Below are 21,635 nucleotides of genomic sequence, written 5' to 3'. Positions count from 1 at the left end.
CCATCATGGGTGTGAGTGGGGCTCCATGTCAAGTTTTGCCTAAGGCCTCACAAAGCCTAGAGCCGCCTCTGCTTGTAACTGTTCAGCCTTGCAAGGGCCACAGGTCGAGCACCCATGCTTTAAGGTGAAGGGGCCCTTTAAGGGAACACACATAAACAGACTTTTATTACTCCGGTGAATCGGAGAGAAGATACATAATAACAATTTCCGGATAATGAAGTGCCATCATGTCTGTCCTGTTTAGAAGACCTTTACGGTAGCGCCCCCACCACTCACGCCCACGGCCTGTGTCAATAATGAACGCACAACGCAGGTTATGTCAGCAACACTCCACAACGCACATCGCCATCCAGCTCGGTTATTTTACTCCAATCATTATCTAAAAAAGAAACAATTATCTCTGTTCTAAGTGAAGCACTTCAGGGCCCCACAATAAGAAAACTCTGACAGATCTTCCTCGGCTTTTACTGCAAATCAATTACAGAAGGAGAGGAATATTTCCGAGCCAACGTGTGCGAAGAAATTAATAGGCAGAGAAAATTAATTCTTTCCAGAGCGTGGATGCTGCGGGCAGTGCGGCCCTCTCCTGTGTGGCGTCTGACGCCGCCGTCCTGACATGAATTACACGGGAGCGCCGGAAAAAAGGGATAACCGATTTCCTCCGCTCTCCTCCCCAAGGTCCCATATTGGGGTCACGAGTCTACTGGACACAACGCCGCTCCTGTTCCTGTACAGGCGCTGTCCATGGTGTCGGATTATACAGTGCCTTGAAAAAGTATTTGTAACGGTCACCACCGTTTACGATCTTCCATCAACCACGACAGCTTATCTGACACTCCAACCAACAGGACCCAATCCATATAAATTCCCCAGAAAATGAGACCGACAGCTCTATTCTCTGCTTCAAAAATTTAACAACACTTTTAATGGTTAGCTCTCAAGTTTATATACAGTACACTTTACAAGGCATGTTTCAGTAATCACATGAACAATCAAACTCTCCACCCACACATCACACACTGGGGGGGCTTCAATACACCTTCAGATGGGCTAATTACTAAACATTACAGACATTTCGGCGCCAGTTTATAATTAACATGACCTAATCACTACACCTGAGAAGTCACATTCCTTTATTATTAGAATTCAAACAAAACACCATCACACAATGATTTCCCCTCAATCCACATCTTTAGACAGACGGTCTGTCTCCGACAGGAAGGTATTCACACCTGAGCATCAATAGGCTTTAAACAGTGTTATCACACAATGAAAGGCCTTTCAAGAGCCAGCACCATTTAACAACTCAATAGCCTGGGCTAAGCATTGAAAGAGTCATTCTATTGACCGGTAGGGTCAGAATAAACCAACACTTTGCAATATCTCAAGATCCTGTAATATGAGCCATCAGTAATGTCCCCCTGTCCTGTAATTTCTAATTAATATTTCTCAGTCACCCTATGCCCAAAAGGGACACAGGGTGACCATAGACACAAGAGTGATTAGTGACGCTGGCACAGGAGTACCCCTAATCCTTCCAACGTCTCTGTTTGTCACGGGTCATTCCGTTACAGTATTCATACCCCCTTGAAATTTCCCACATTTTGTCATCTTACAACCAAAAACGTAAATTCATTTTATTGGGAATTTATGTGATAGACCAGTGATGGCGAACCTCGGCACTCCAGGGCCTGGATTCACAAAGAACTTACGATGGCATATCTCCACGTACGCCGTCGTAAGTCCGAATGTGCACCAGCGTAAATATGCACCTCAAGATACGACGGCGTAGGAGACTTACGCCGCTCATATCTTTACGGCACTGATAAAGAGGCACTGACAAGGCTGCACTGATGAGGTGGCACTCATGGGCACTGATAGGCAGCACTGATAGGCAGCACTGATAGGCTGAACTGATGGAAACTGATGGGCACTAAAGTGGGCAATGATGATGCTGCACTGATGGGGAGGCATTGATGAGGCGGCACTGATGGGCACTGATAGGCGGTACTGATAACCGTCAAAGTCTGATTAAATCTGTGACAGCAGTGACCAAAGTTTAAAGGACAGCGAATTGGCCCTTTGTTTAGAAAGTTTGGAGACCCCTGATCGAAATGATTTCATAATTTTAAAATCCAGTAAAAAAGGAAGAAAGTAGAATGATAAAAAGCACATTTGGGTTTTCCCAAGGACACAGTTCAGGAGATTGGATGGAACTTGTACAGTAAAAACAACGATGAGAGTTTCTCAGCCTGGCCCTGGAGGAACGGCTTAGCAGGTAAAGTCTTCCACCGAGTCTCACCATGACAAAACACGAAAGGTTACGTCCGTCGGCCCGTCTCTCGTGTGGTTCTGATGTTATACCGCGCGGCAGGTTCCCCTCAGAGGCGTTTGATGTACAGGAGAATTCTCCTTCTCACATGAGGTCGGACTTCAGATCTGTTTTGTGCTACTAAATCAAACGCCATCTGCTTCATCAATTACGCTCAAGAGCCCGCCGTTTTATCCGCCGTTCTACTGATCTTCGTCCTCCTTACTACAAGACCAAAGAAGGCGCAAAAAAACAAAACAATGCAAAGAAAAAAAAATACATCGGTAAAATCATCCTGGTGCTAAACTATTTTTGAGAATGTGCCAATGATCCACGCTTAGGGCAGCTAATAATAATAATAATAATAATAATAATAATAATAATAATAATAATAACAATACTTAACAACAATAAGACAAACTTCTCCCTAATCTTCTCTATAGCCACCTTTCCTGGAGGTAACAGGGAATGGCTATTACATCTAGGACTTATTAGAGCAGCCCCAGTCCATAAAGCTTCCTGTGACAGGAGTCACTTTGGGTGGGGGGGCTGGTGGAACCCATAATCCACTGGAGAGATTGAGAAATCCTTGTTTCAGCTCCCCATGCACCTCCTATGTCTAAGTCACCTTAACAACTTCAGCCCCTCCGCCACCCTCCGACACCCTCCGCCGTCCTCCGCCACCCTCCACCACCCTCCACCATCCTCCACCATCCTCCACCATCCTCCGCCACCCTCCACCACCCTCCATCATCCTCCGACACCCTCCGCCGTCCTCCACCATCCTCCACTACCCTCCACCACTCTCCGCCATCCTCCGCCATCCTCCGTCATCCTCCGTCATCCTCCATCATCCTCCGCCACCCTCCGCCACCCTCCGCCATCCTCCACCACCCTCCGCCACCCTCCACTATCCTCCATCATCCTCCGTCATCCTCCACCATCCTCCATCATCCTCCACTACCCTCCACCACTCTCCGCCATCCTCCGCCATCCTCCGTCATCCTCCGTCATCCTCCGTCATCCTCCGCCATCCTCCGCCACCCTCCGCCACCCTCCGCCACCCTCCGCCATCCTCCACCATCCTCCACCACCCTCCGCCATCCTCCGCCACCCTCCATCATCCTCCACCACCCTCCATCATCCTCCACCATCCTCCACCACCCTACACCGTCCTCCGCCATCCTCCACCACCCTCCGCCGTCCTCCACCATCCTCTGCTACCCCCCACCACCCTCCGCCACCCTCCGCTATCCTCTGCCAACCTTCACCATTCTCCACCATCCTCCACCATCATTCGCCATCCTCCACCACCCTCCGACATCCTCCACTATCCTCCGCCGTCCTCCACCATCCTCTGCTCCTCTCCAACACCCTCCGCCATCCTACTCCAAACTCCACCATCCTCCGCCACCCTCCACCACCCTCCATCATCCTCCGACATCCTCCGCCATCCTCCACTATCCTCCGCCACCCTCAGCCACCCTCCGCCATTCTCCACCACCCTTCACCACACTCCGCCATCCTCCACTACCCTCTGCCACCCTCCGCCATCCTCCACCATCCTCCGCCGTTCTCAGCCATCCTCTGCCGTCCTCCACCACTCTCCGCCACCCTCCATCATCCTCCGCCATCCTACGCCGTGTTCCGAACACATTTTAAATATATTCTGCACAAAATAATACAGAGTTAAAGAGCAATAAAAGCAACTCATAAAGCTCTTATGGAGAGCAGGTGCGAGGTTTTGCTGACTCGGTATCCAGCCGCACTGTACAGCATTAAACATACATTGTTACGACCCTGATTCAGAGAACACTCTGTCTCAAGTTTAGACTCCAGCTGTAGAGGCCTATCAGAATTAACCACCAGCTCACTCTCACTGAACTATAAGAGTATGGGGTCTATATCATCATATCCTCTGATTGGAGCAAAACATGTAGAAATAGTTTAATACTTGTTAAACTATATAGTAACCTTTGTCTAGAGCAATGACAAGGATAAGTCTTTAGTAAGTGCTTTTTGAATATATAGGTACTGAACTTGAGTCATGTAGGAAATTAGCACTCCTGATATAACATATAGAAGCAAAACCTCAATATATTTAGAGCAAGTATCTCAATAGTTAATATGTATTTCTGAAAGAGAGAGAAGAAGGTAGTCCAGACTATGGGCAACAACACTAACTATATGGCAAAATAGTCTTTAAACACAAGCAGTTAAAGAGGTAGTGTGGACCAGGTCAGTTTGCATAGTAGTAGATGGTAATCCCAATGTGCAATAATATGCTCTATATATCCTTATGCAGTTTAAGAAGTAGTGTGAACCAGGTCTGTTTGCACAGGAGTAGATGGTAATCCCTTTATGCAGTAATATGCTATATATCCTTATGCAGTTTAAGAAGTAGTGTGAACCAGGTCTGTTTGCACAGGAGTAGATGGTAATCCCTTTATGCAGTAATATGCTATATATCCTTATGCAGTTTAAGAAGTAGTGTGGACCAGGTCTGTTTGCACAGGAGTAGATGGTAATCCCTTTATGCAGTAATATGCTATATATCCTTATGCAGTTTAAGAAGTAGTGTGGACCAGGTCTGTTTGCACAGGAGTAGATGGTAATCCCAATATGCAGTAATATACTCTATATACTTGCGGTTAGGAGGTAGTCCAGACTGGGAAAATAAGCACAGGTGTAACGCTGGTGGTCCTTCTATCTAGTATAGCAACTAAGATCAGGATCCAAGTATCCCAAAAGTGAAGTTTCAAGGTTGGTGTGAGTTGGTGGAGGGTCTCCAGGTGGCGACAGGGTCCAACAGGAATATTCCAACAACCTGTCGCCAGTGCTGGAGGTTTAAATAGCCCGGTCTCCCATGCACGCCGAGCGCCGCACACTGGAACGCACTTCCGCGTTCCAGCGTGGAGCGCAGACGTCCGCGTACCGGAAGTGACGCGGATGTCTTTGTGAATGGAGCGCAGCTGTCATATTAGGTAAAGCTGCGCTCCTAGTACATAAATTAACGCTAATAGCGTTACATACTCCCCTCCTCAAGGGGGCCCATCCGGGGCGCCTAATAGGAGATGGTTTATCAGGATATTTGTGATGGAACTGCTTAATAAGTCTAGGGGCATGAATATCTGATGAGCATTCCCAGGAATCATCTGTGGGAGAATAGCCTTTCCAACGAATCAAGTATTGAATGGAAGAACCTCTCCTCCTAGAATCCAAAATTTTCTCTACTTGATATTCAGTCTCACCAAAAACTTGAACTGGTGGAGGAGGTTGTGGATCTCTGTTTGGAAAAGGGTTTGGTTTGAAAGGTTTAATTAATGAAACATGGAAGGATGGATGAATCTTCCAATCGGAGGGTAGAATTAATCTGACAGCATTATTGTTAATGATGTGGGAAATTGGAAAAGGTCCCGTGTACTGACGGCCAAGTTTCTTAGAAGGAATCTTGAGTCGTAAATTCCTAGTAGATAACCATACCAAATCTCCAATCTTATAAGATGGGGGTTTTGTTCTATGAGAATCGTAGTACTTCTTTTGTCTAATCTGCGCATCTTCAAGATTAGAACGGAGAGTATCTAGAGTATCCTTTATGGTTGATAAAAGATTCTGAACAGCAGGGACATTAGTTGAAGGAAAAGTAGACGGTAAATTATTAGGATGAAAACCATAATTTGCGTAAAAAGGTGAAAACTGGGAGGATGAACTGGAGGCGTTGTTGTAAGCAAATTCTGCATGTGGAAGTAAATGAAACCAGTCGTCTTGGAGGTGGGTGCAGTAACAGCGCAGATATTGTTCCAGTGTTTGATTTACCCGTTCTGTTTGCCCATTAGTTTGGGGGTGATAGGCGGTAGACATGCGATGATCTATTTGTAGCGTTTGACAGAGAGCTTTCCAGAATCTGGAAATGAATTGTGAGCCTCTATCTGAAATGATCTGAGATGGTAAGCCATGAAGTTTAAGAATATTGGATATGAAAGCCTTTGCCGTCTCTTGAGAGGTTGGTAACCTCTTCAAAGGTACAAAATGGGCCATCTTTGTTAAAACATCAACTGTGACCATGATGGTGTTTGTTCCATTTGACCTTGGGAGGTCAACTATGAAATCCATAGAAATAACGTCCCAAGGTCTATTTGGTACTGGGATAGAAGTTAATAGACCATAGGGAGGTTTTCTAGAATGTTTGTTGGTGGCACAGGTCTGACAAGAATTAACATAGTCCTGAACTGTCTTTGTGAGATTTGGCCACCAGTAATTTCTCTTGACTAGATGAAGGGTCTTAGTAATGCCAGGATGTCCTGCAAGTGGAGCATCATGAAGTTGTTTTAGTAACATAAGTTGCAATTTTGGTGGAACATATATCTTGTTGTTAAAAGTTAATAGTCCGTTAGACTCTTGTTGTAAACCCATAGGTAAATGAGATCTCTCTTTAGTGAGGGTTTGAATAAGCAATTTATTGAAGGTCATAGTAGTACCCAGAATCCTATTGGATGGAATAATTGAAAATGGTGGAATCTCCAATGTTTGTTCTTCATGCATACGAGACAAAGAGTCTGCTTTAGTATTTTGAGTGCCAGGAAGGTAGGAAATAACAAAATTGAATCTATCAAAAAATAGACTCCATCTGACTTGACGGGCAGAGAGAGTTTTGCAAGATTTTAAGTGTTGTAAATTTCGATGATCAGTGAGGATGGTGATAGTATGTGTTGAACCCTCCAGCAAATGTCTCCAGTTAGAGAGAGCATCTCTTATTGCTAGTAATTCTTTCTCGCCAATAGGATAATTTTTTTCCGCTGAGGAGAGTGTCCTGGAAAAAAAGGCAACTGGATGTAGTGGTTCCGATAATGTAGGTTGTTGGGAGAGTACAGCGCCAAGAGCAAAATGCGAAGCATCTACTTCTAATGTAAAATGGTATGATGGATTTGGCAATTGAAGAATAGGAGCAGAAGTGTAACTATTCTTGAGTGTGTCAAAAGATTTCTGTGCATCATCATTCCAAACAAAAGGTATCTTTGAACTGGTTAAGCTGGTTAATGGTCTCACAATAGCTGAAAAGTTCTTTATGAACTTTCTGTAGTAATTTGAAAAACCGAGAAATCTCTGAAGAGCTTTCCTAGTTTGTGGTGCAGGCCAGGACAGAATACAATCTACCTTAGATCGATCCATCTGAACTCCACTAGGAGTAATTTGGTAACCCAAGAAGGAAATAGTAGTTTGACTGAATACACACTTTTCAAGTTTTGCATACAAAGAGTGTGTCCTAAGCCTAGCCAGAACCCAGCGCACATGTTTGTGATGTTCATCCTGATTCTCAGAATAAATTAAGATGTCGTCCAAATAAATTACAACGCAAATATCAAGTAGATCATGAAAAATATCATTAATGAACCACTGAAAAGTTGCTGGAGCGTTACACAAACCAAAAGGCATCACACAATACTCAAAAAGGCCATATCGGGTTTTGAAGGCAGTTTTCCATTCGTCACCCGAACGGATTCTGATCAGATTATATGCACCTCTGAGGTCCAGTTTTGTATAGATCTTGGCGTTCTGTAGACGCTCAATGAGTTCCGGAATGAGTGGTAATGGGTATCTATTTTTTACAGTGATATTATTGAGGGAACGATAATCAATGATTGGTCGGAGTGAACCATCTTTATTCTTTACAAAAAAGAGAGCTGCACTTGCTGAAGAGGTGGAGTTCCTAATAAACCCCTTTTTTAGATTCTCATCGAGGTACTCTTTTAAATGTACAAGCTCTGGTTGAGAGAGGGGGTAGATTCGAGCAGTAGGAATAGGACTGTCGGGAATAAGGTCTATGGGACAGTCGTAAATTCTATGTGGAGGAAGTTTATCTGCATTAGTCTTACTGAATACATCAAGGAAATCATGTAAATATTCAGGTAGGTCATGTGGAATGGCGTCAGAGAAAGAGATGATGCATGGGGAATAACAGAACTGTTTACAATAATCAGACTGTAAAGAAATTGATTTGGTGGACCATAAGAAAATAGGCTGATGAAGAAGTAACCATGGGAGGCCTAGAACAATGGGAAAGACAGGTGAGGAAATAATATCAAATTTGAGGGTCTCAGAATGACCAGTGGCACATGTAACCTTTAGGGGAGATGTCTGAGATATAACAGGACCATGAGTTGAACTGGACCCATCAATAAAAGTGAGTGACACTGGATTTTGCTTAAACACACAGGGAATTTTATTTGATTCTACAATACTTGAATCTATAAAGTTGCCGCAGGCTCCGCTGTCGACCATTGCTTCAATGGAAATCTCTTCTTGATCCCACTGTAGAGTAAGAAGGATAAAGATATATCGATTAGACGTGGAAAGGGATGAGTCTAATTTATTAATGTGGGAAAATTTACCTTCAGAGTTTTTCTTAAGTAGAGGACAGGTAGACACAATGTGGTCTGGAGCTGAACAATAAAGACATAGATTATTGGCTCTACGGCGTTGCTTTTCTGCTGGAGTCAAAGGTCCTCTTATAGTTCCAAGTTCCATTGGAGACTCTTTTGAAGGCGATCTGAATCTCCTGAAGGAAGTGACTGGGTATGTATTTGCACGTTCTGCCTTTCTCTCACGCAGACGGCGATCGATAGTCACTGATAGGTGCATGAGGTCTTCTAGAGTATCAGGGAGCACGACGCGAGCAAGCTCATCCTTCATAGCCTCTGATAAACCCAAACGAAATTGATTTCTAAGAGCAATCTCTGACCATTGGGTCTCCCTGCTCCAGCATTTAAATTCTGAAATAAAGTCCTCCACAGGCCTCTTACCCTGTTTGAGGGTTCTGATTGAATTTTCGGCTGTTAGCTGTTTGTTAGGATCTTCATATAAGAGAGACATCTCATTAATGAAAGTATCAAAAGCTCCCAAAAGATCTCCATGTTCTTCTATGTATGTATCAGCCCACACTCTGGGTTCACCTCTGAGATAGGTAACTAAAGTGAGGATCTTTATTCTATCAGAGTAATAAGTGCGCGGACGTAATTCGTACATCAAACGACATGAACTAATAAATTGTTTATAATTCTTCCTTTCACCAGAAAAAAGTTCTGGTGGGCAGACCTTAGCTTCAGGTCTGTCTCTAGCTTGTGCATGATTGAGATTGCGTAAGGTATCATTCTGAACACGCAATTCATTCATGTTAGCAGTCAGGTTATCCACTCTTTGGGAGAGTGTAACTAAATGATTTGCAAGTTCAGCTGGATCCATCTTGAATGTTTCCCTTTTTTTTTTTTTTTTTTTTTTTTTTTAAAGGGGTTGGAATATTATGTTACGACCCTGATTCAGAGAACACTCTGTCTCAAGTTTAGACTCCAGCTGTAGAGGCCTATCAGAATTAACCACCAGCTCACTCTCACTGAACTATAAGAGTATGGGGTCTATATCATCATATCCTCTGATTGGAGCAAAACATGTAGAAATAGTTTAATACTTGTTAAACTATATAGTAACCTTTGTCTAGAGCAATGACAAGGATAAGTCTTTAGTAAGTGCTTTTTGAATATATAGGTACTGAACTTGAGTCATGTAGGAAATTAGCACTCCTGATATAACATATAGAAGCAAAACCTCAATATATTTAGAGCAAGTATCTCAATAGTTAATATGTATTTCTGAAAGAGAGAGAAGAAGGTAGTCCAGACTATGGGCAACAACACTAACTATATGGCAAAATAGTCTTTAAACACAAGCAGTTAAAGAGGTAGTGTGGACCAGGTCAGTTTGCATAGTAGTAGATGGTAATCCCAATGTGCAATAATATGCTCTATATAATTATGCAGTTTAAGAAGTAGTGTGAACCAGGTCTGTTTGCACAGGAGTAGATGGTAATCCCTTTATGCAGTAATATGCTATATATCCTTATGCAGTTTAAGAAGTAGTGTGAACCAGGTCTGTTTGCACAGGAGTAGATGGTAATCCCTTTATGCAGTAATATGCTATATATCCTTATGCAGTTTAAGAAGTAGTGTGGACCAGGTCTGTTTGCACAGGAGTAGATGGTAATCCCTTTATGCAGTAATATGCTATATATCCTTATGCAGTTTAAGAAGTAGTGTGGACCAGGTCTGTTTGCACAGGAGTAGATGGTAATCCCAATATGCAGTAATATACTCTATATACTTGCGGTTAGGAGGTAGTCCAGACTGGGAAAATAAGCACAGGTGTAACGCTGGTGGTCCTTCTATCTAGTATAGCAACTAAGATCTGGATCCAAGTATCCCAAAAGTGAAGTTTCAAGGTTGGTGTGAGTTGGTGGAGGGTCTCCAGGTGGCGACAGGGTCCAACAGGAATATTCCAACAACCTGTCGCCAGTGCTGGAGGTTTAAATAGCCCGGTCTCCCATGCACGCCGAGCGCCGCACACTGGAACGCACTTCCGCGTTCCAGCGTGGAGCGCAGACGTCCGCGTACCGGAAGTGACGCGGATGTCTTTGTGAATGGAGCGCAGCTGTCATATTAGGTAAAGCTGCGCTCCTAGTACATAAATTAACGCTAATAGCGTTACATACATAAAAAGCGATCCGCGCACTTCCCGAAATAGAAAAGTACGGTTCGCCTTCACAATCCTCCAGCCCATATATCTGAATCCCGAGTCCCTGACCTTATCAATGTTTCAAGAAGTTATGAATAATGATGTGAGCGGGTAAACAAGCCCTGATTTGTTTTGTTCCGGGGCTCTCCGGTGTCTCGCTTTTTACGTCTCAGCTGCGTAACTTTATTAGAGTCCGCAGCCTGTTCATCACCGCGCCGCCTGATGCACGAGCTGTCTGCCCGAATCTGCTGAACTATTTGGTTTTCACCAGAAACGTGATTAAAGATCATTCTTCTTTTTTTTTTATATGTAGGATATAGTGCCGGGATGGGGGCACCCGGGCGCTATGGAAGTGGGTGCAGCAAGGCAGCAGATTATTACTATGCCCGTCTAAGGCCATGACTAGGGCAGTCAGATAGTCTTACTAACCCAAACCAAACATGTACAGTACCCAAACCTTACCCATGACTATTAAATAATGACCCTGGCCACTGTGTTGGATTTAAATGGCCTGTTCGGCCTTTACAGTGGAACCTCGGAATGCGAGTAACGCAGTTAACAAGCGTTTCGAAATACAAGCGCTGTATTTTTGAAAAATCCTGACTCGGTTTGCGAGTGTTGTCTCGCAAAATGAGCAGAATTCAAGCCAAAGCGGTGGGCAGTACACTGGCGGCAGAAATTGATGGGGCACACTGGCGGTATCTGATGGGGCAGAGTAGCGGCAATTGATGGGCACACTGGCAGAAATTGCTGGGCACAGTGTCAGCAATTGATGGGCACAGTGGCTGCGTTTAATGGGCACAGTGGCTGCGCCTGATGGGCACAGTGGTGGCAATTTATGGGTATGGTGGCTGCATTTGATGGGCACAGTGGCTGCGTCTGATGGGCACAGTGGTGGCAATTTTTGGGTACAGTGCCTGCGTTTGATGGCACAGTGGCTGCGTTTGATGGGCACAGTGGCTGCGTTTGATGGCACAGTGGCAGCGTTTGATGGCACAGTGGCTGCGTTTGATGGCACAGTGGCAGCGTTTGATGGCACAGTGGCTGTGTTTGATGGCGGAGTGGCTGCGTTTGATGGCACAGTGGCTGCGTTTGATGGCACAGTGGCTGCGTTTGATGGCACAGTGGCTGCGTTTGATGGCACAGTGGCTGTGTTTGATGGCGGAGTGGCTGTGTTTGATGGCACAGTGGCAGCGTTTGATGGCACAGTGGCTGTGTTTGATGGCACAGTGGCTGCAATTCATGTTTTTTTTTTTTCAGTTTCTTTGTACCCCCCCAAAAATTTTGAGCACGTGCCGCCACTGCTAGGAAGAGAGTTGGGCTTTGCTGGGACATCAGTTGATAGGGAAGTCGATTTGAGAAGAGCTCATAAGATATTTATAGCGGGTGTTCAGAAAATACCAAGACCCAATCCTTCTGGGTGGAGATTCCCACGCCTCAACATTTTATCCCATGTTGCCGAGATTTAAGGCGCGTCTTCTCTACCGGCGCACCATTTCAATCCTTTAATCCTGTGCAAACTATATTACAAACCTTTATACCGATATTACAAGGCCATCATTTTTTTTTTTAGGGTAGCGGGAGCTTCATGCCGAGCTCTGTCTTCTACTTTATGAAAACGAATGAACATGTACAATTTATTACCGTCAAACTATCATCTAAATTCATAAGCTATTTCTCATGTTTCAGAGATTTCTTGTTGGATTCTCATTTTCTTTGCTTACAGAGAGGAAAAAAAAGAAAAAATCTAGTTTCACATTTATCAGTCGGGGGGGGGGGGGGAGGGGAGGAGGAGGAGGTGTCGGTCCTCCATTTCATTCTCTTTAGACTAATAGTCTCGAGACGATTTAAATTCCATTTTCCTGAAGGCCATTCTATATGAGTCAGCTACAAGGGCCCTTAATATACAGCCGGACGTGTTCCTTCACTTAAAGGGACAGTTTGGTCACAAATTGAATATGAAGCGTCAAGAAGACGCATTGGGGTGTAATCAGCCTACTTGCTTGGTGCTGTACTTTCCAACCAAGTATTTCTGGACTTCACCAGTCCACCCCATCCTCTTTTGTCTGCGATGTGGTGATCCACTAATGCGCCTGCTTGTGATCCTGGAATACCCACCGAAGACTTCTATCGACCCATGACTAAGTTTCAGGGGGGCTGAGTGAAACCTGTTGGGGGCGTGGCCTGGTTGAAGTCCAGGCTGAGGTCACCACTCTACATACCTCTCCAGAACACCTATATGTGCGACTTTTAGGGGCCACCCCAACATTCTCTGAAACTTCTATCGACCCAAATGTGCAAAAAAAGCTGGATGAAGAATAATTGGCAGTACTAAGAAGTTTCTTAAAGTGCCACATTACTTATAACAATTTGATAACAAATAATATTCTTTAAAAAAAATAAAGAATATACTTTGCACATTAATAACTATGCTACCCAAATTAGCGTGTGCTACAAATTGCCTCCAGCATTGCTCTTGCTGGAGGCCGCCATTTTGCTGAAGCCCAGAACAGTCACTTCCTTATTGGAAACTGTGCCCTCCCCTTGATCTTAAAAACTATATTTCACTTTCTTCAATTAAAATGTGTACATTTCCAGCTTTGATGGTATGTCTTGGCTCAGCTAGAGAGGAGGGCTGACAGAAGCTTTTAGGTCTTGGCTCAACTATAGAGTAATGCCCTGTACACACGACCGATTTTCCTGACATGCCAAAACCCAACGTTTTTCTTGACGTGATTCGAGCGTTCGCCTGTGATGCTGAGGAGGAGAGCAGGGGAAGGGGAAGCTGCCTGTGATGCCTCCAGAGGAGAGCAGGGGAAGCCGCTTGTGATGCCTGTGGAGGAGAGAAGGGGAAGGGGAAGCCACTGGTGATACTTGCGGAGAAGAGCAGGGGAAGGGGAAGCCGCCCATGATGCCCATGATGCCTGCGGAGGAGAGCAGGTGAAGGGGAAGCCACCAGTGATGCCAGCGGAGGAGAGCAGAGGAAGGGGAAGCCACCTCTGATGCCAGCGGAGGAGAGCAGGGGAAGGGGAAGCCACTAGTGATGTCTGTGATACCTGTGGGGGAGCACAGGACAAGGGAAAGCTGCCCTTGATGCCTGTGATGCCAGTGGAGGAGAGCAGGGGAAGAGGAAGCCGCTTGTGATGCCTGCGGAGGAGAGCAGGGGAAGGGGAAGCTGCCTGTGATGCCTGCGGAGGAGAGCAGGGGAAGGGGAAGCCACCCGTGATGCCAGCGGAGGAGAGCAGAGGAAGGGAAAGCCACTAGTGATGCCTGTGATACCTGTGGGGGAGCACAGGACAAGGGGAAGCTGCCCTTGATGCCCGTGATGCCAGAGGAGGAGAGCAGGGGAAGGGGAAGCCGCTCGTGATGCCAGCGGTGCAGAGCAGGGGAAGGGGAAGCAGCCTGTGATGCCTGTGATACCTGTGTGGGAGCACAGGGGAAGAGGAAGCTGCCCGTGATGCCAGCGGAGAAGAGCAGGGGAAGGGGAAGCCGCTTGTGATGCCAGCGGTGCAGAGCAGGGGAAGGGGAAGCAGCCTGTGATGCCTGTGATACCTGTGTGGGAGCACAGGGGAAGAGGAAGCTGCCCGTGATGCCAGCGGAGAAGAGCAGGGGAAGGGGAAGCCGCTTGTGATGCCAGCGGAGGAGAGCAGGGGAAGGGGAAGCAGCCTGTGATACCTGTGTGGGAGCACAGGGGAAGGGGAAGCTGCCTGTGATGCCAGCGGAGGAGAACAGAGGAGGGGGAAACCACTCGTGATGCCAGCGGAAGAGAGCAGGGGAAGGGGAAGCCGCTTGTGATGTCAGCGGAGGAGAGCAGGGGAAGGGGAAGCAGCCTGTGATGCCTGTGATACCTGTGTGGGAGCATAGGGGAAGGGGAAGCTGCCCGTGATGCCAGCGGAGGAGTGCAGGGGAAGGGGAAGCCACTCGTGATGCCAGTGGAAGAGAGCAGGGGAAGGGGAAGCTTCCCGTGATGCCTAAGGAGGTGAGCATGGGAAGGGGAAGCAGCCACCCATTGCCTGGGTGAAGCGTTGCCTGCCATAGATGGGGTAAGTGCTCCTGGTTTGCTGTCCCCCCAAAAAATTTACCGACAGCCGCCACAGCTCTCATGCCTGGACCAGCACCTGGCTCAGCCTCTTACCGAGCCACTGAGAGCCTGAGCCGGCCGCTCCCATCCCCCTCCACAGCACCGGGGGGGGGGGAACAGAGAACCGGTGACTGTAGGGATCTCTGAGAACCGAGCGATCAGTGGCGTTTGATCGCTCGGTTCTCAGTGTTAGAGCTGGTGGGGGACAGATGCAGCATCCACCTAGGTAAGTATGATTCCAAAATAAAAGCTATACTTCTATACTTCTCTTTTAAGACCTTCACCCTTCTCTAGACAAGCACAAAGCGATGTTCAATACATAATAAAAGTAATTTTCGAGTCGGATTCAGTCATTGCAGAAATCCAGGCACATTTCTGGGACTGCTGTTTTCACGAATTGTTCTTCACACCCTGGAAAAGAAGGCTTGGCACCTACAGAAATATACACGGCCAGGCTAGACCAATTTGACGCCCCCGGCGAGGATTGGGTAAATTGCCGGCATTACTGATAACCAACTACTAAAATGATCAGCTGTTTTCTTTAAAAGCTATTTGATTGTGGCCTGCTCCATGTATCCAATTAGTTTGCAATCTCCACGCAGCCCTCTGATTACCGTTATTTCTGATTGCTTAATACCGCTAATGGACTGGAGTAACAAAGGACTTGATTTCCAGGGCAGTGACTGGAGTATTAATGCACAGGCTGTAGAATCGCTACAGTCGCTTTTTTCCGAGATGCTGTTAAAAATTCTTTCAGAGCGATTCTTTTAATTCCATCTTCACACCCCATGCACGCGTCGTGCCTGTGACTTTATTATCTGCCTGGCTCACGAGAAGTTTTATTTCTTGTTTAATAACTTACCTGAATATTTCTCTGCCTTCCTGCTTATGGATTTTTACACCGATCCACCATTGACAAATCGGTGATTTGGAGGACCGCTCCAGGCATAACAATCTAAAACTGAGGGGGATACCCGAGTCAGTGCCCCCTCAGGATCTCATGCAATATACTAAAGACCTTTTCCACTCGCTAGTGCCTGAAATATATACTCTGGAGCTTACTATAGATTGTATACATCCCATACCTAAGCCCTCTTTCCTGGCTGATGAAGTCCCTAGGGACGTAATTATGAGGGGACACTTCTTCTCCACCAAGGAACAAATACTGAGGAAGTCACATTCCCTATGGAAACTCCCAGAACCTTACGCAAACATACAGATTTATGCTGACCTATCAAAACACACCCTGGATCTCCGCAGACAGCTTAATACAAATACTGAAACACTTTGCAACAATAACATAGCTTACAAGTGGAAGTACTCCACCAAGCTAAATGTTGAACGCAATGGAGCATTTTCTGCTCTGCACTCTGGTGACTTTGGCTATCAGCACCCCCAATCTCAGCACTACAGATATCACCACAACTGTTAAAGATTTTATTGATGCAAATGATGAAAATGGAGAAGAGAGGCTTTGGCTCTGTGCAAAAAAATCGCTGATTTGGAAGACCGCTCCAGGCGCAACAACCTAAAACTGAGGGGGATACCCGAGTCAGTCCCCTTCTCAGGATCTCATACAATATACCAAAGAACTTTTCCACTCGCAAGTGCCTGAAATATCTACTCTGGAGCTTACTATAGATCGCATACATCCCATACCTAAGCTCTCTTTCCTGGCTGATGAAGTCCCTAGGGACGTAATTATGAGGGGGCACTTCTTCTCCACCAAGGAACAAATACTGAGGAAGTCACGTTCCTTAGGGAAACTCCCAGAACCTTATGCAAACATACAGATGTATGCTGACCTATCAAAACACACCCTGGATCTCCACAGGCAGCTTAATACTATGCTAATACTTATACTATACTATACTAACTATACTATACAAACACTAAAACACTTTGCAACAATATCATAGCTTACAAGTGGAAGCACCCCACCAAGCTGAATGTTGAATGCAAAGGAACATTCTCTGCTCTGTACTCTGGTGACTTTGGCTATCGGCACCCCCAATCTCAGCACTACAGATTAATAGGCCATTGAAATGCAGCAGTGTTGGTGAACACTGGGCAGTAATGCCAACTCAGACCACCACCGGTCACCAGTTCCATCTTTAAACCTTGCCAGCCCCATTGGAGATGTTCAGTGTATCAATATTCGTACAAAGTCCCAATGGTAAAGGTGATTTAAGCCACATACGGAAAACAGATGGAAGTTTCCATGCCAGAATATAATGAACACAAAGCGACTTTCGGTCTACTCCGGAAGAAACAGCAATAACCGAGTAGACAAAGACTTCACCGGCAAGCCTCTGGAGCAGATTACACAAATCAAACCATTCTGATTAATACTAAGTCAAAGACACGGCGGCTCCGGTGATCAATATTGGCGATGTTTTCGCTCCGGGGCAGATCCGGCGCATGGATTTCTTTATTAAGGTCTTGTAGCATTTTGTCTCCGGTAAAAAGTGCTTGTCTTTACAATTGAATATTGCCTTTGTGTAGTTCATAACCTCGCAGAGTCAAAAAAACAAAGTCTTTCAGGCTAGAAAAATAACACAAGTTCCGTTTTTCAAACCGCGCCGGGCAAGATTTTCTATTGGGAGTTTTATAGATCTTGGGTGGCGGCTGTCAGTTTCTATCGGTGAAGATAGGATCCAGTTATCTATGGGGGTGGCGGCGCAGAGGGCCGGATATTACTTTTGTGAAGCCCGAGGCAGCCTGTTTACTTGGCAAGTATCGGGGCAGAAAGACAACGATCGGCAATCTTTTCATAATCCAGATTGATTGCGTCTCTGCGGCGGTTTAGCTGTTTCGGGATGCTCCACAGATGGCACTGCATCGTATTTCTCAATGTAATTCTATTATATACTTGGTTGTAGGAGGAGAAGCTTGCAGTGAACACCATGCCTATTATATGGTCAGGAAACTGGATAGAACATTATATTTTTTATATGTTATTGCATGCATACTAAGTGGGGATTTTTTTTCATTGGGAAGGCGGTGCTACGCAGTTCTGGCACCTCCAGCACTGAATTTTTTCCGGGGGGGGGGGGGGGGGAGAGGCCTGTTTTGCTGAAGGAGTTATTGTTGCTGGTGGGAGATGGTTGCTGCAGGATCTGCCATTTCCGGAGAGGATCTATTGTCACTGGGGGGAACTATTTTTAGCTGTGGGAGCTACTGTTTCTGGGGACAGCCATTGTTGCTGGTGAAAGTTATTGTTGCTGGGGGGGTCTTTTGTTTCTGGGGGAATCTATTGCTGCTGGGGTACCTACTGTCTACGGTTGTTGGGGAAGCTATTGTTGCTGGGGGGGGGGGGGGGTAGGGGGGATCTACTGTTGCTGGGGGATCTATTGTTTCTGGGGGTGATATATTGTTGCTGTGGGACGTACTGTTTCTGGGGAAAGCTATTGTTGCTGGGGAATGCTACTGTTGCTGGTGAAAGTTATAGTTACTGGGGGGGGTCTTTTGTTTCTGGGGGAATCTAGTGTTGATGTGGGACCTACTGTTATTGGGGAAGCTTTTGTTGCTGGGGGGATCTATTGTTTCCGGAGGTGTTCTATTGTTGCTGTGGGACCTACTGTTTCTGGGGAAAGCTATTGTTGCTAAGGGGGGGGGGGGGTTTCTAAAGGGAGTTGTTATAATTCCTCAAGATTAGCCCCGGAAATTTGGTGGAGGGGCCGCCTGACTGGGGGGAAGATGTTTAGACCAGGAAGTAGTGGCGGCAGGAAGTGGGGAGGTATATATTGGGGGACTCTGGGCGGTGCTAGGAGTCTTTTAGTCTATTAGGCAAGGGCGGGGGGCGGAGCTTATCATTCAGGCAAGAACGTGGAAGAGGTAACACGCAAGCTGCAGGTTTTTCCCTCCCTCCCTATAGACAGATGTTTGGATGGGTGTGTGTTTTTTGTTTCTGTTGTGTTCTTGTTGTTTCAGGTACTGGTGGCAGGGGTCTCTGGTTCCTGAAGGGCGGAATGGTGATGGTTTATATATATATATATATATATATATATATATATATATATATATACACACACACACACACAAGGATGGACTGGCCATTGGGACTACAGGGAGTTTCCCGGTTGGCCGATGGCTCAGTGGGCCGGCCTCAGTGACAGGGGACCGCCGCCCCTCTCTGTTCCTCTGTCTCTCCCCTCCCGCAGCGCTCACCTTTGGGGAAACAAAGAAGCAGGGGGAGGACCAGAGGAGCAGGGGGGATGACAGAGGAGCATGGGGGAGGGGACAGACAGCTGACTCAACAGCTATGGCCTGGGAGTTTCTCACTTCTGCCTAATCTTGTCCCATAAGGGGGGGCACTAAACTGATTCTTTGCCCCGGGTGAAATAATGTCTAGCTTTCCCAGTGGTACTGCCTATAAGAGTACCAGTACCAGCCGTTCTACTCTAATAAAGTAGAACGGATAGTGGCTAGTGAAGGGGGAGAGGGGGCTTGGGTGGCCGGGGGGGTGCGGGAGTTGTCTAGCCATGGGAGAGACCTGTCAAAGTGGGCCAGTCTGGATGAAGTCCAGGGCCAAATTTTTGTCCCAGTCCAGCCCTGTATATATATATATATATATATATATATATATATATATATATATATATATATATATATATATATATATATATATATATATATATATATAGATATATAATATATGGTGTGGTACGGGTTGGGACCTATCTTGGTATGGGTACCTTCCCTATCTGGTAATATGGACTATCGGTCATCGAGCTGAAGGTGAAAGAAGGTGGTAAGCATTTGTCCCTGTACTCGAAGGATCGTGGTTAGGGGCCTGGATGCCGTGGTGGTCAGCCGATGAGATAGTGGTACCTTCTTTCAGGAACCTCAGACCTAGCGGGAAAATGTTTTTGGTTATGAATGGTGTTATATATATATATTTCTTTTGTGTATGTATATATATATATATATATATATATATATATATATATATATATATATATATATATATATATATATATATATATATATTAAATAAGAAGTTATTTTTTAATCAATTTGTGTTGTTTGGATTTAATAAAGGGACCTTTGTTAGTCATTTAATCCATACAGTGTTACGTGTTTTATTAGTAAACAAGATGAAGTGGAGGGGCTTAAAAGGTGGCAGGGGGCAGCTAACATATCAGCCTTACACCAGTCACGTATTCCAACAAATGGCACTGGAGTAAGAGCCTGGAGAGTGCATTTCCACTAAAAGAAAAAAAAAGGTACTCCAAGGCATTTCTAGGAGAAAAAATGTTACAAAAAAAATCACAACATATGATTATAAAGAGATAAAAAAAGACCCACAGCTATAACTTTACTTTAAATTCCCCCCCCCAAAAAAATAATTATAAACAGCTCCTACCTCTTTCTTTGTGAACTCCGGCGGGTGGTCATTCTTGTCATCGATGACAATGGTTGCGGTGGCCGTGCCGATTAATCCAACATCCATCCCGGCCATGTCCTTGGCCTCCACTATTAATTCATACTGCGGGGCTATTAACGTCTGACAAAAAAATAAATAAAATTGTTTACTTATCGTAGACATCTTGCAAGTGTTGTTTTTTTTTTAAAACATTATTCAAATTGTTTTCTTAAATCTGCAAAAAAATAAAATAAAACCCAATAAAACAAATCTGCATGAAGTAATTACTCTTGAATTGTCCAATGCTGACCACCAATCACTTAAAGGCTGAAAAATTATGGCTGAAATAAACCACATTTTAATGGGATGGATTTTGTGGTAGATCGGTGTGAATGAAATGGGGAAAGTTCTCAGGAGATTTATCAGACCCAGCAAAATGTCTGCAGACAAACTGGTCAAATATAACAATTTTGTTCATTCATTCACCAAACTGCGAACAGGCTGGGTTCAGGTTGTACTCATGTTCAATCCAAACGTTAAGCTTATCCTCGGTGGTTGAACTCATCTTCAATCCAAACTTTAAGCTTCAATACAAAACATCAAGCTTATCCCTGATGGTTTAGCTCACGTTCATTCCGAACCTCAAGCTTATCCCTGGTGGTTGAACTCATCTTCAATCCAAACTTTAAGCTTATCCTCGGTGCTTGAACTCATGTTGAATATGAACCTTAAGCTCATCCCTGGTGGCTGAACACATGTTCATTCCGAACCTCAAGCTTCAATCCAAACCTCAAGCTTATCTCTGATGGTTTAGCTCACATTCAATCCGAACCTCAAGCTTATCCCTGGTGGTTGAACTCATCTTCAATACAAACCTCAAGCTTCAATACAAACATCAAGCTTATCTCTGATGGTTTAGCTCATGTTCAATCCGAACCTCAAGCTTATCCCTGGTGGTTGAACTCATCTTCAATCCAAACCTTAAGCTCATCCCTGGTGGCTGAACACATGTTCATTCCGAACCTCAAGCTTCAATCCAAATCTCAAGCTTATCTCTGATGGTTTAGCTCACATTCAATCCGAACCTCAAGCTTATCCCTGATGGTTGAACTCATCTTTAATACAAACCTCAAGCTTCAATACAAACATCAAGCTTATCCCTGATGGTTTAGCTCATGTTCAATCCAAACTTTAAGCTTATTCCTGGTGGCTGAACACATGTTCATTCCGAACCTCAAGCTTCAATCCCAACCTCAAGCTTATCCCTGCTGGTTGAACTCATGTTCAATCCAAACCTCAAGCTTATCCCTGGT

The 21,635-nt window shown here is 45.2% G+C and overlaps 1 protein-coding gene across 1 annotated transcript in view; it reads right to left on the bottom strand.

The window, feature by feature from the left end:
• The window catches only part of CDH13 (cadherin 13), a 561,676-nt gene that overhangs the window by 86,260 nt on the left and 453,781 nt on the right, over window positions 1-21,635 (bottom strand). The window contains exon 8 of the mRNA XM_040329592.1: window positions 20,323-20,463. Coding sequence (XP_040185526.1) covers window positions 20,323-20,463 — 141 coding nt within the window. The remainder of the gene's footprint in view (window positions 1-20,322; window positions 20,464-21,635) is intronic.

Source organism: Rana temporaria, chromosome 11 (genome assembly GCF_905171775.1).
Source record: "Rana temporaria chromosome 11, aRanTem1.1, whole genome shotgun sequence".
Lineage (NCBI taxonomy): Eukaryota > Metazoa > Chordata > Amphibia > Anura > Ranidae > Rana > Rana temporaria.
Note: the sequence above shows the minus strand (reverse complement) of the source record. Positions and strands in the feature narration are given on the sequence as shown.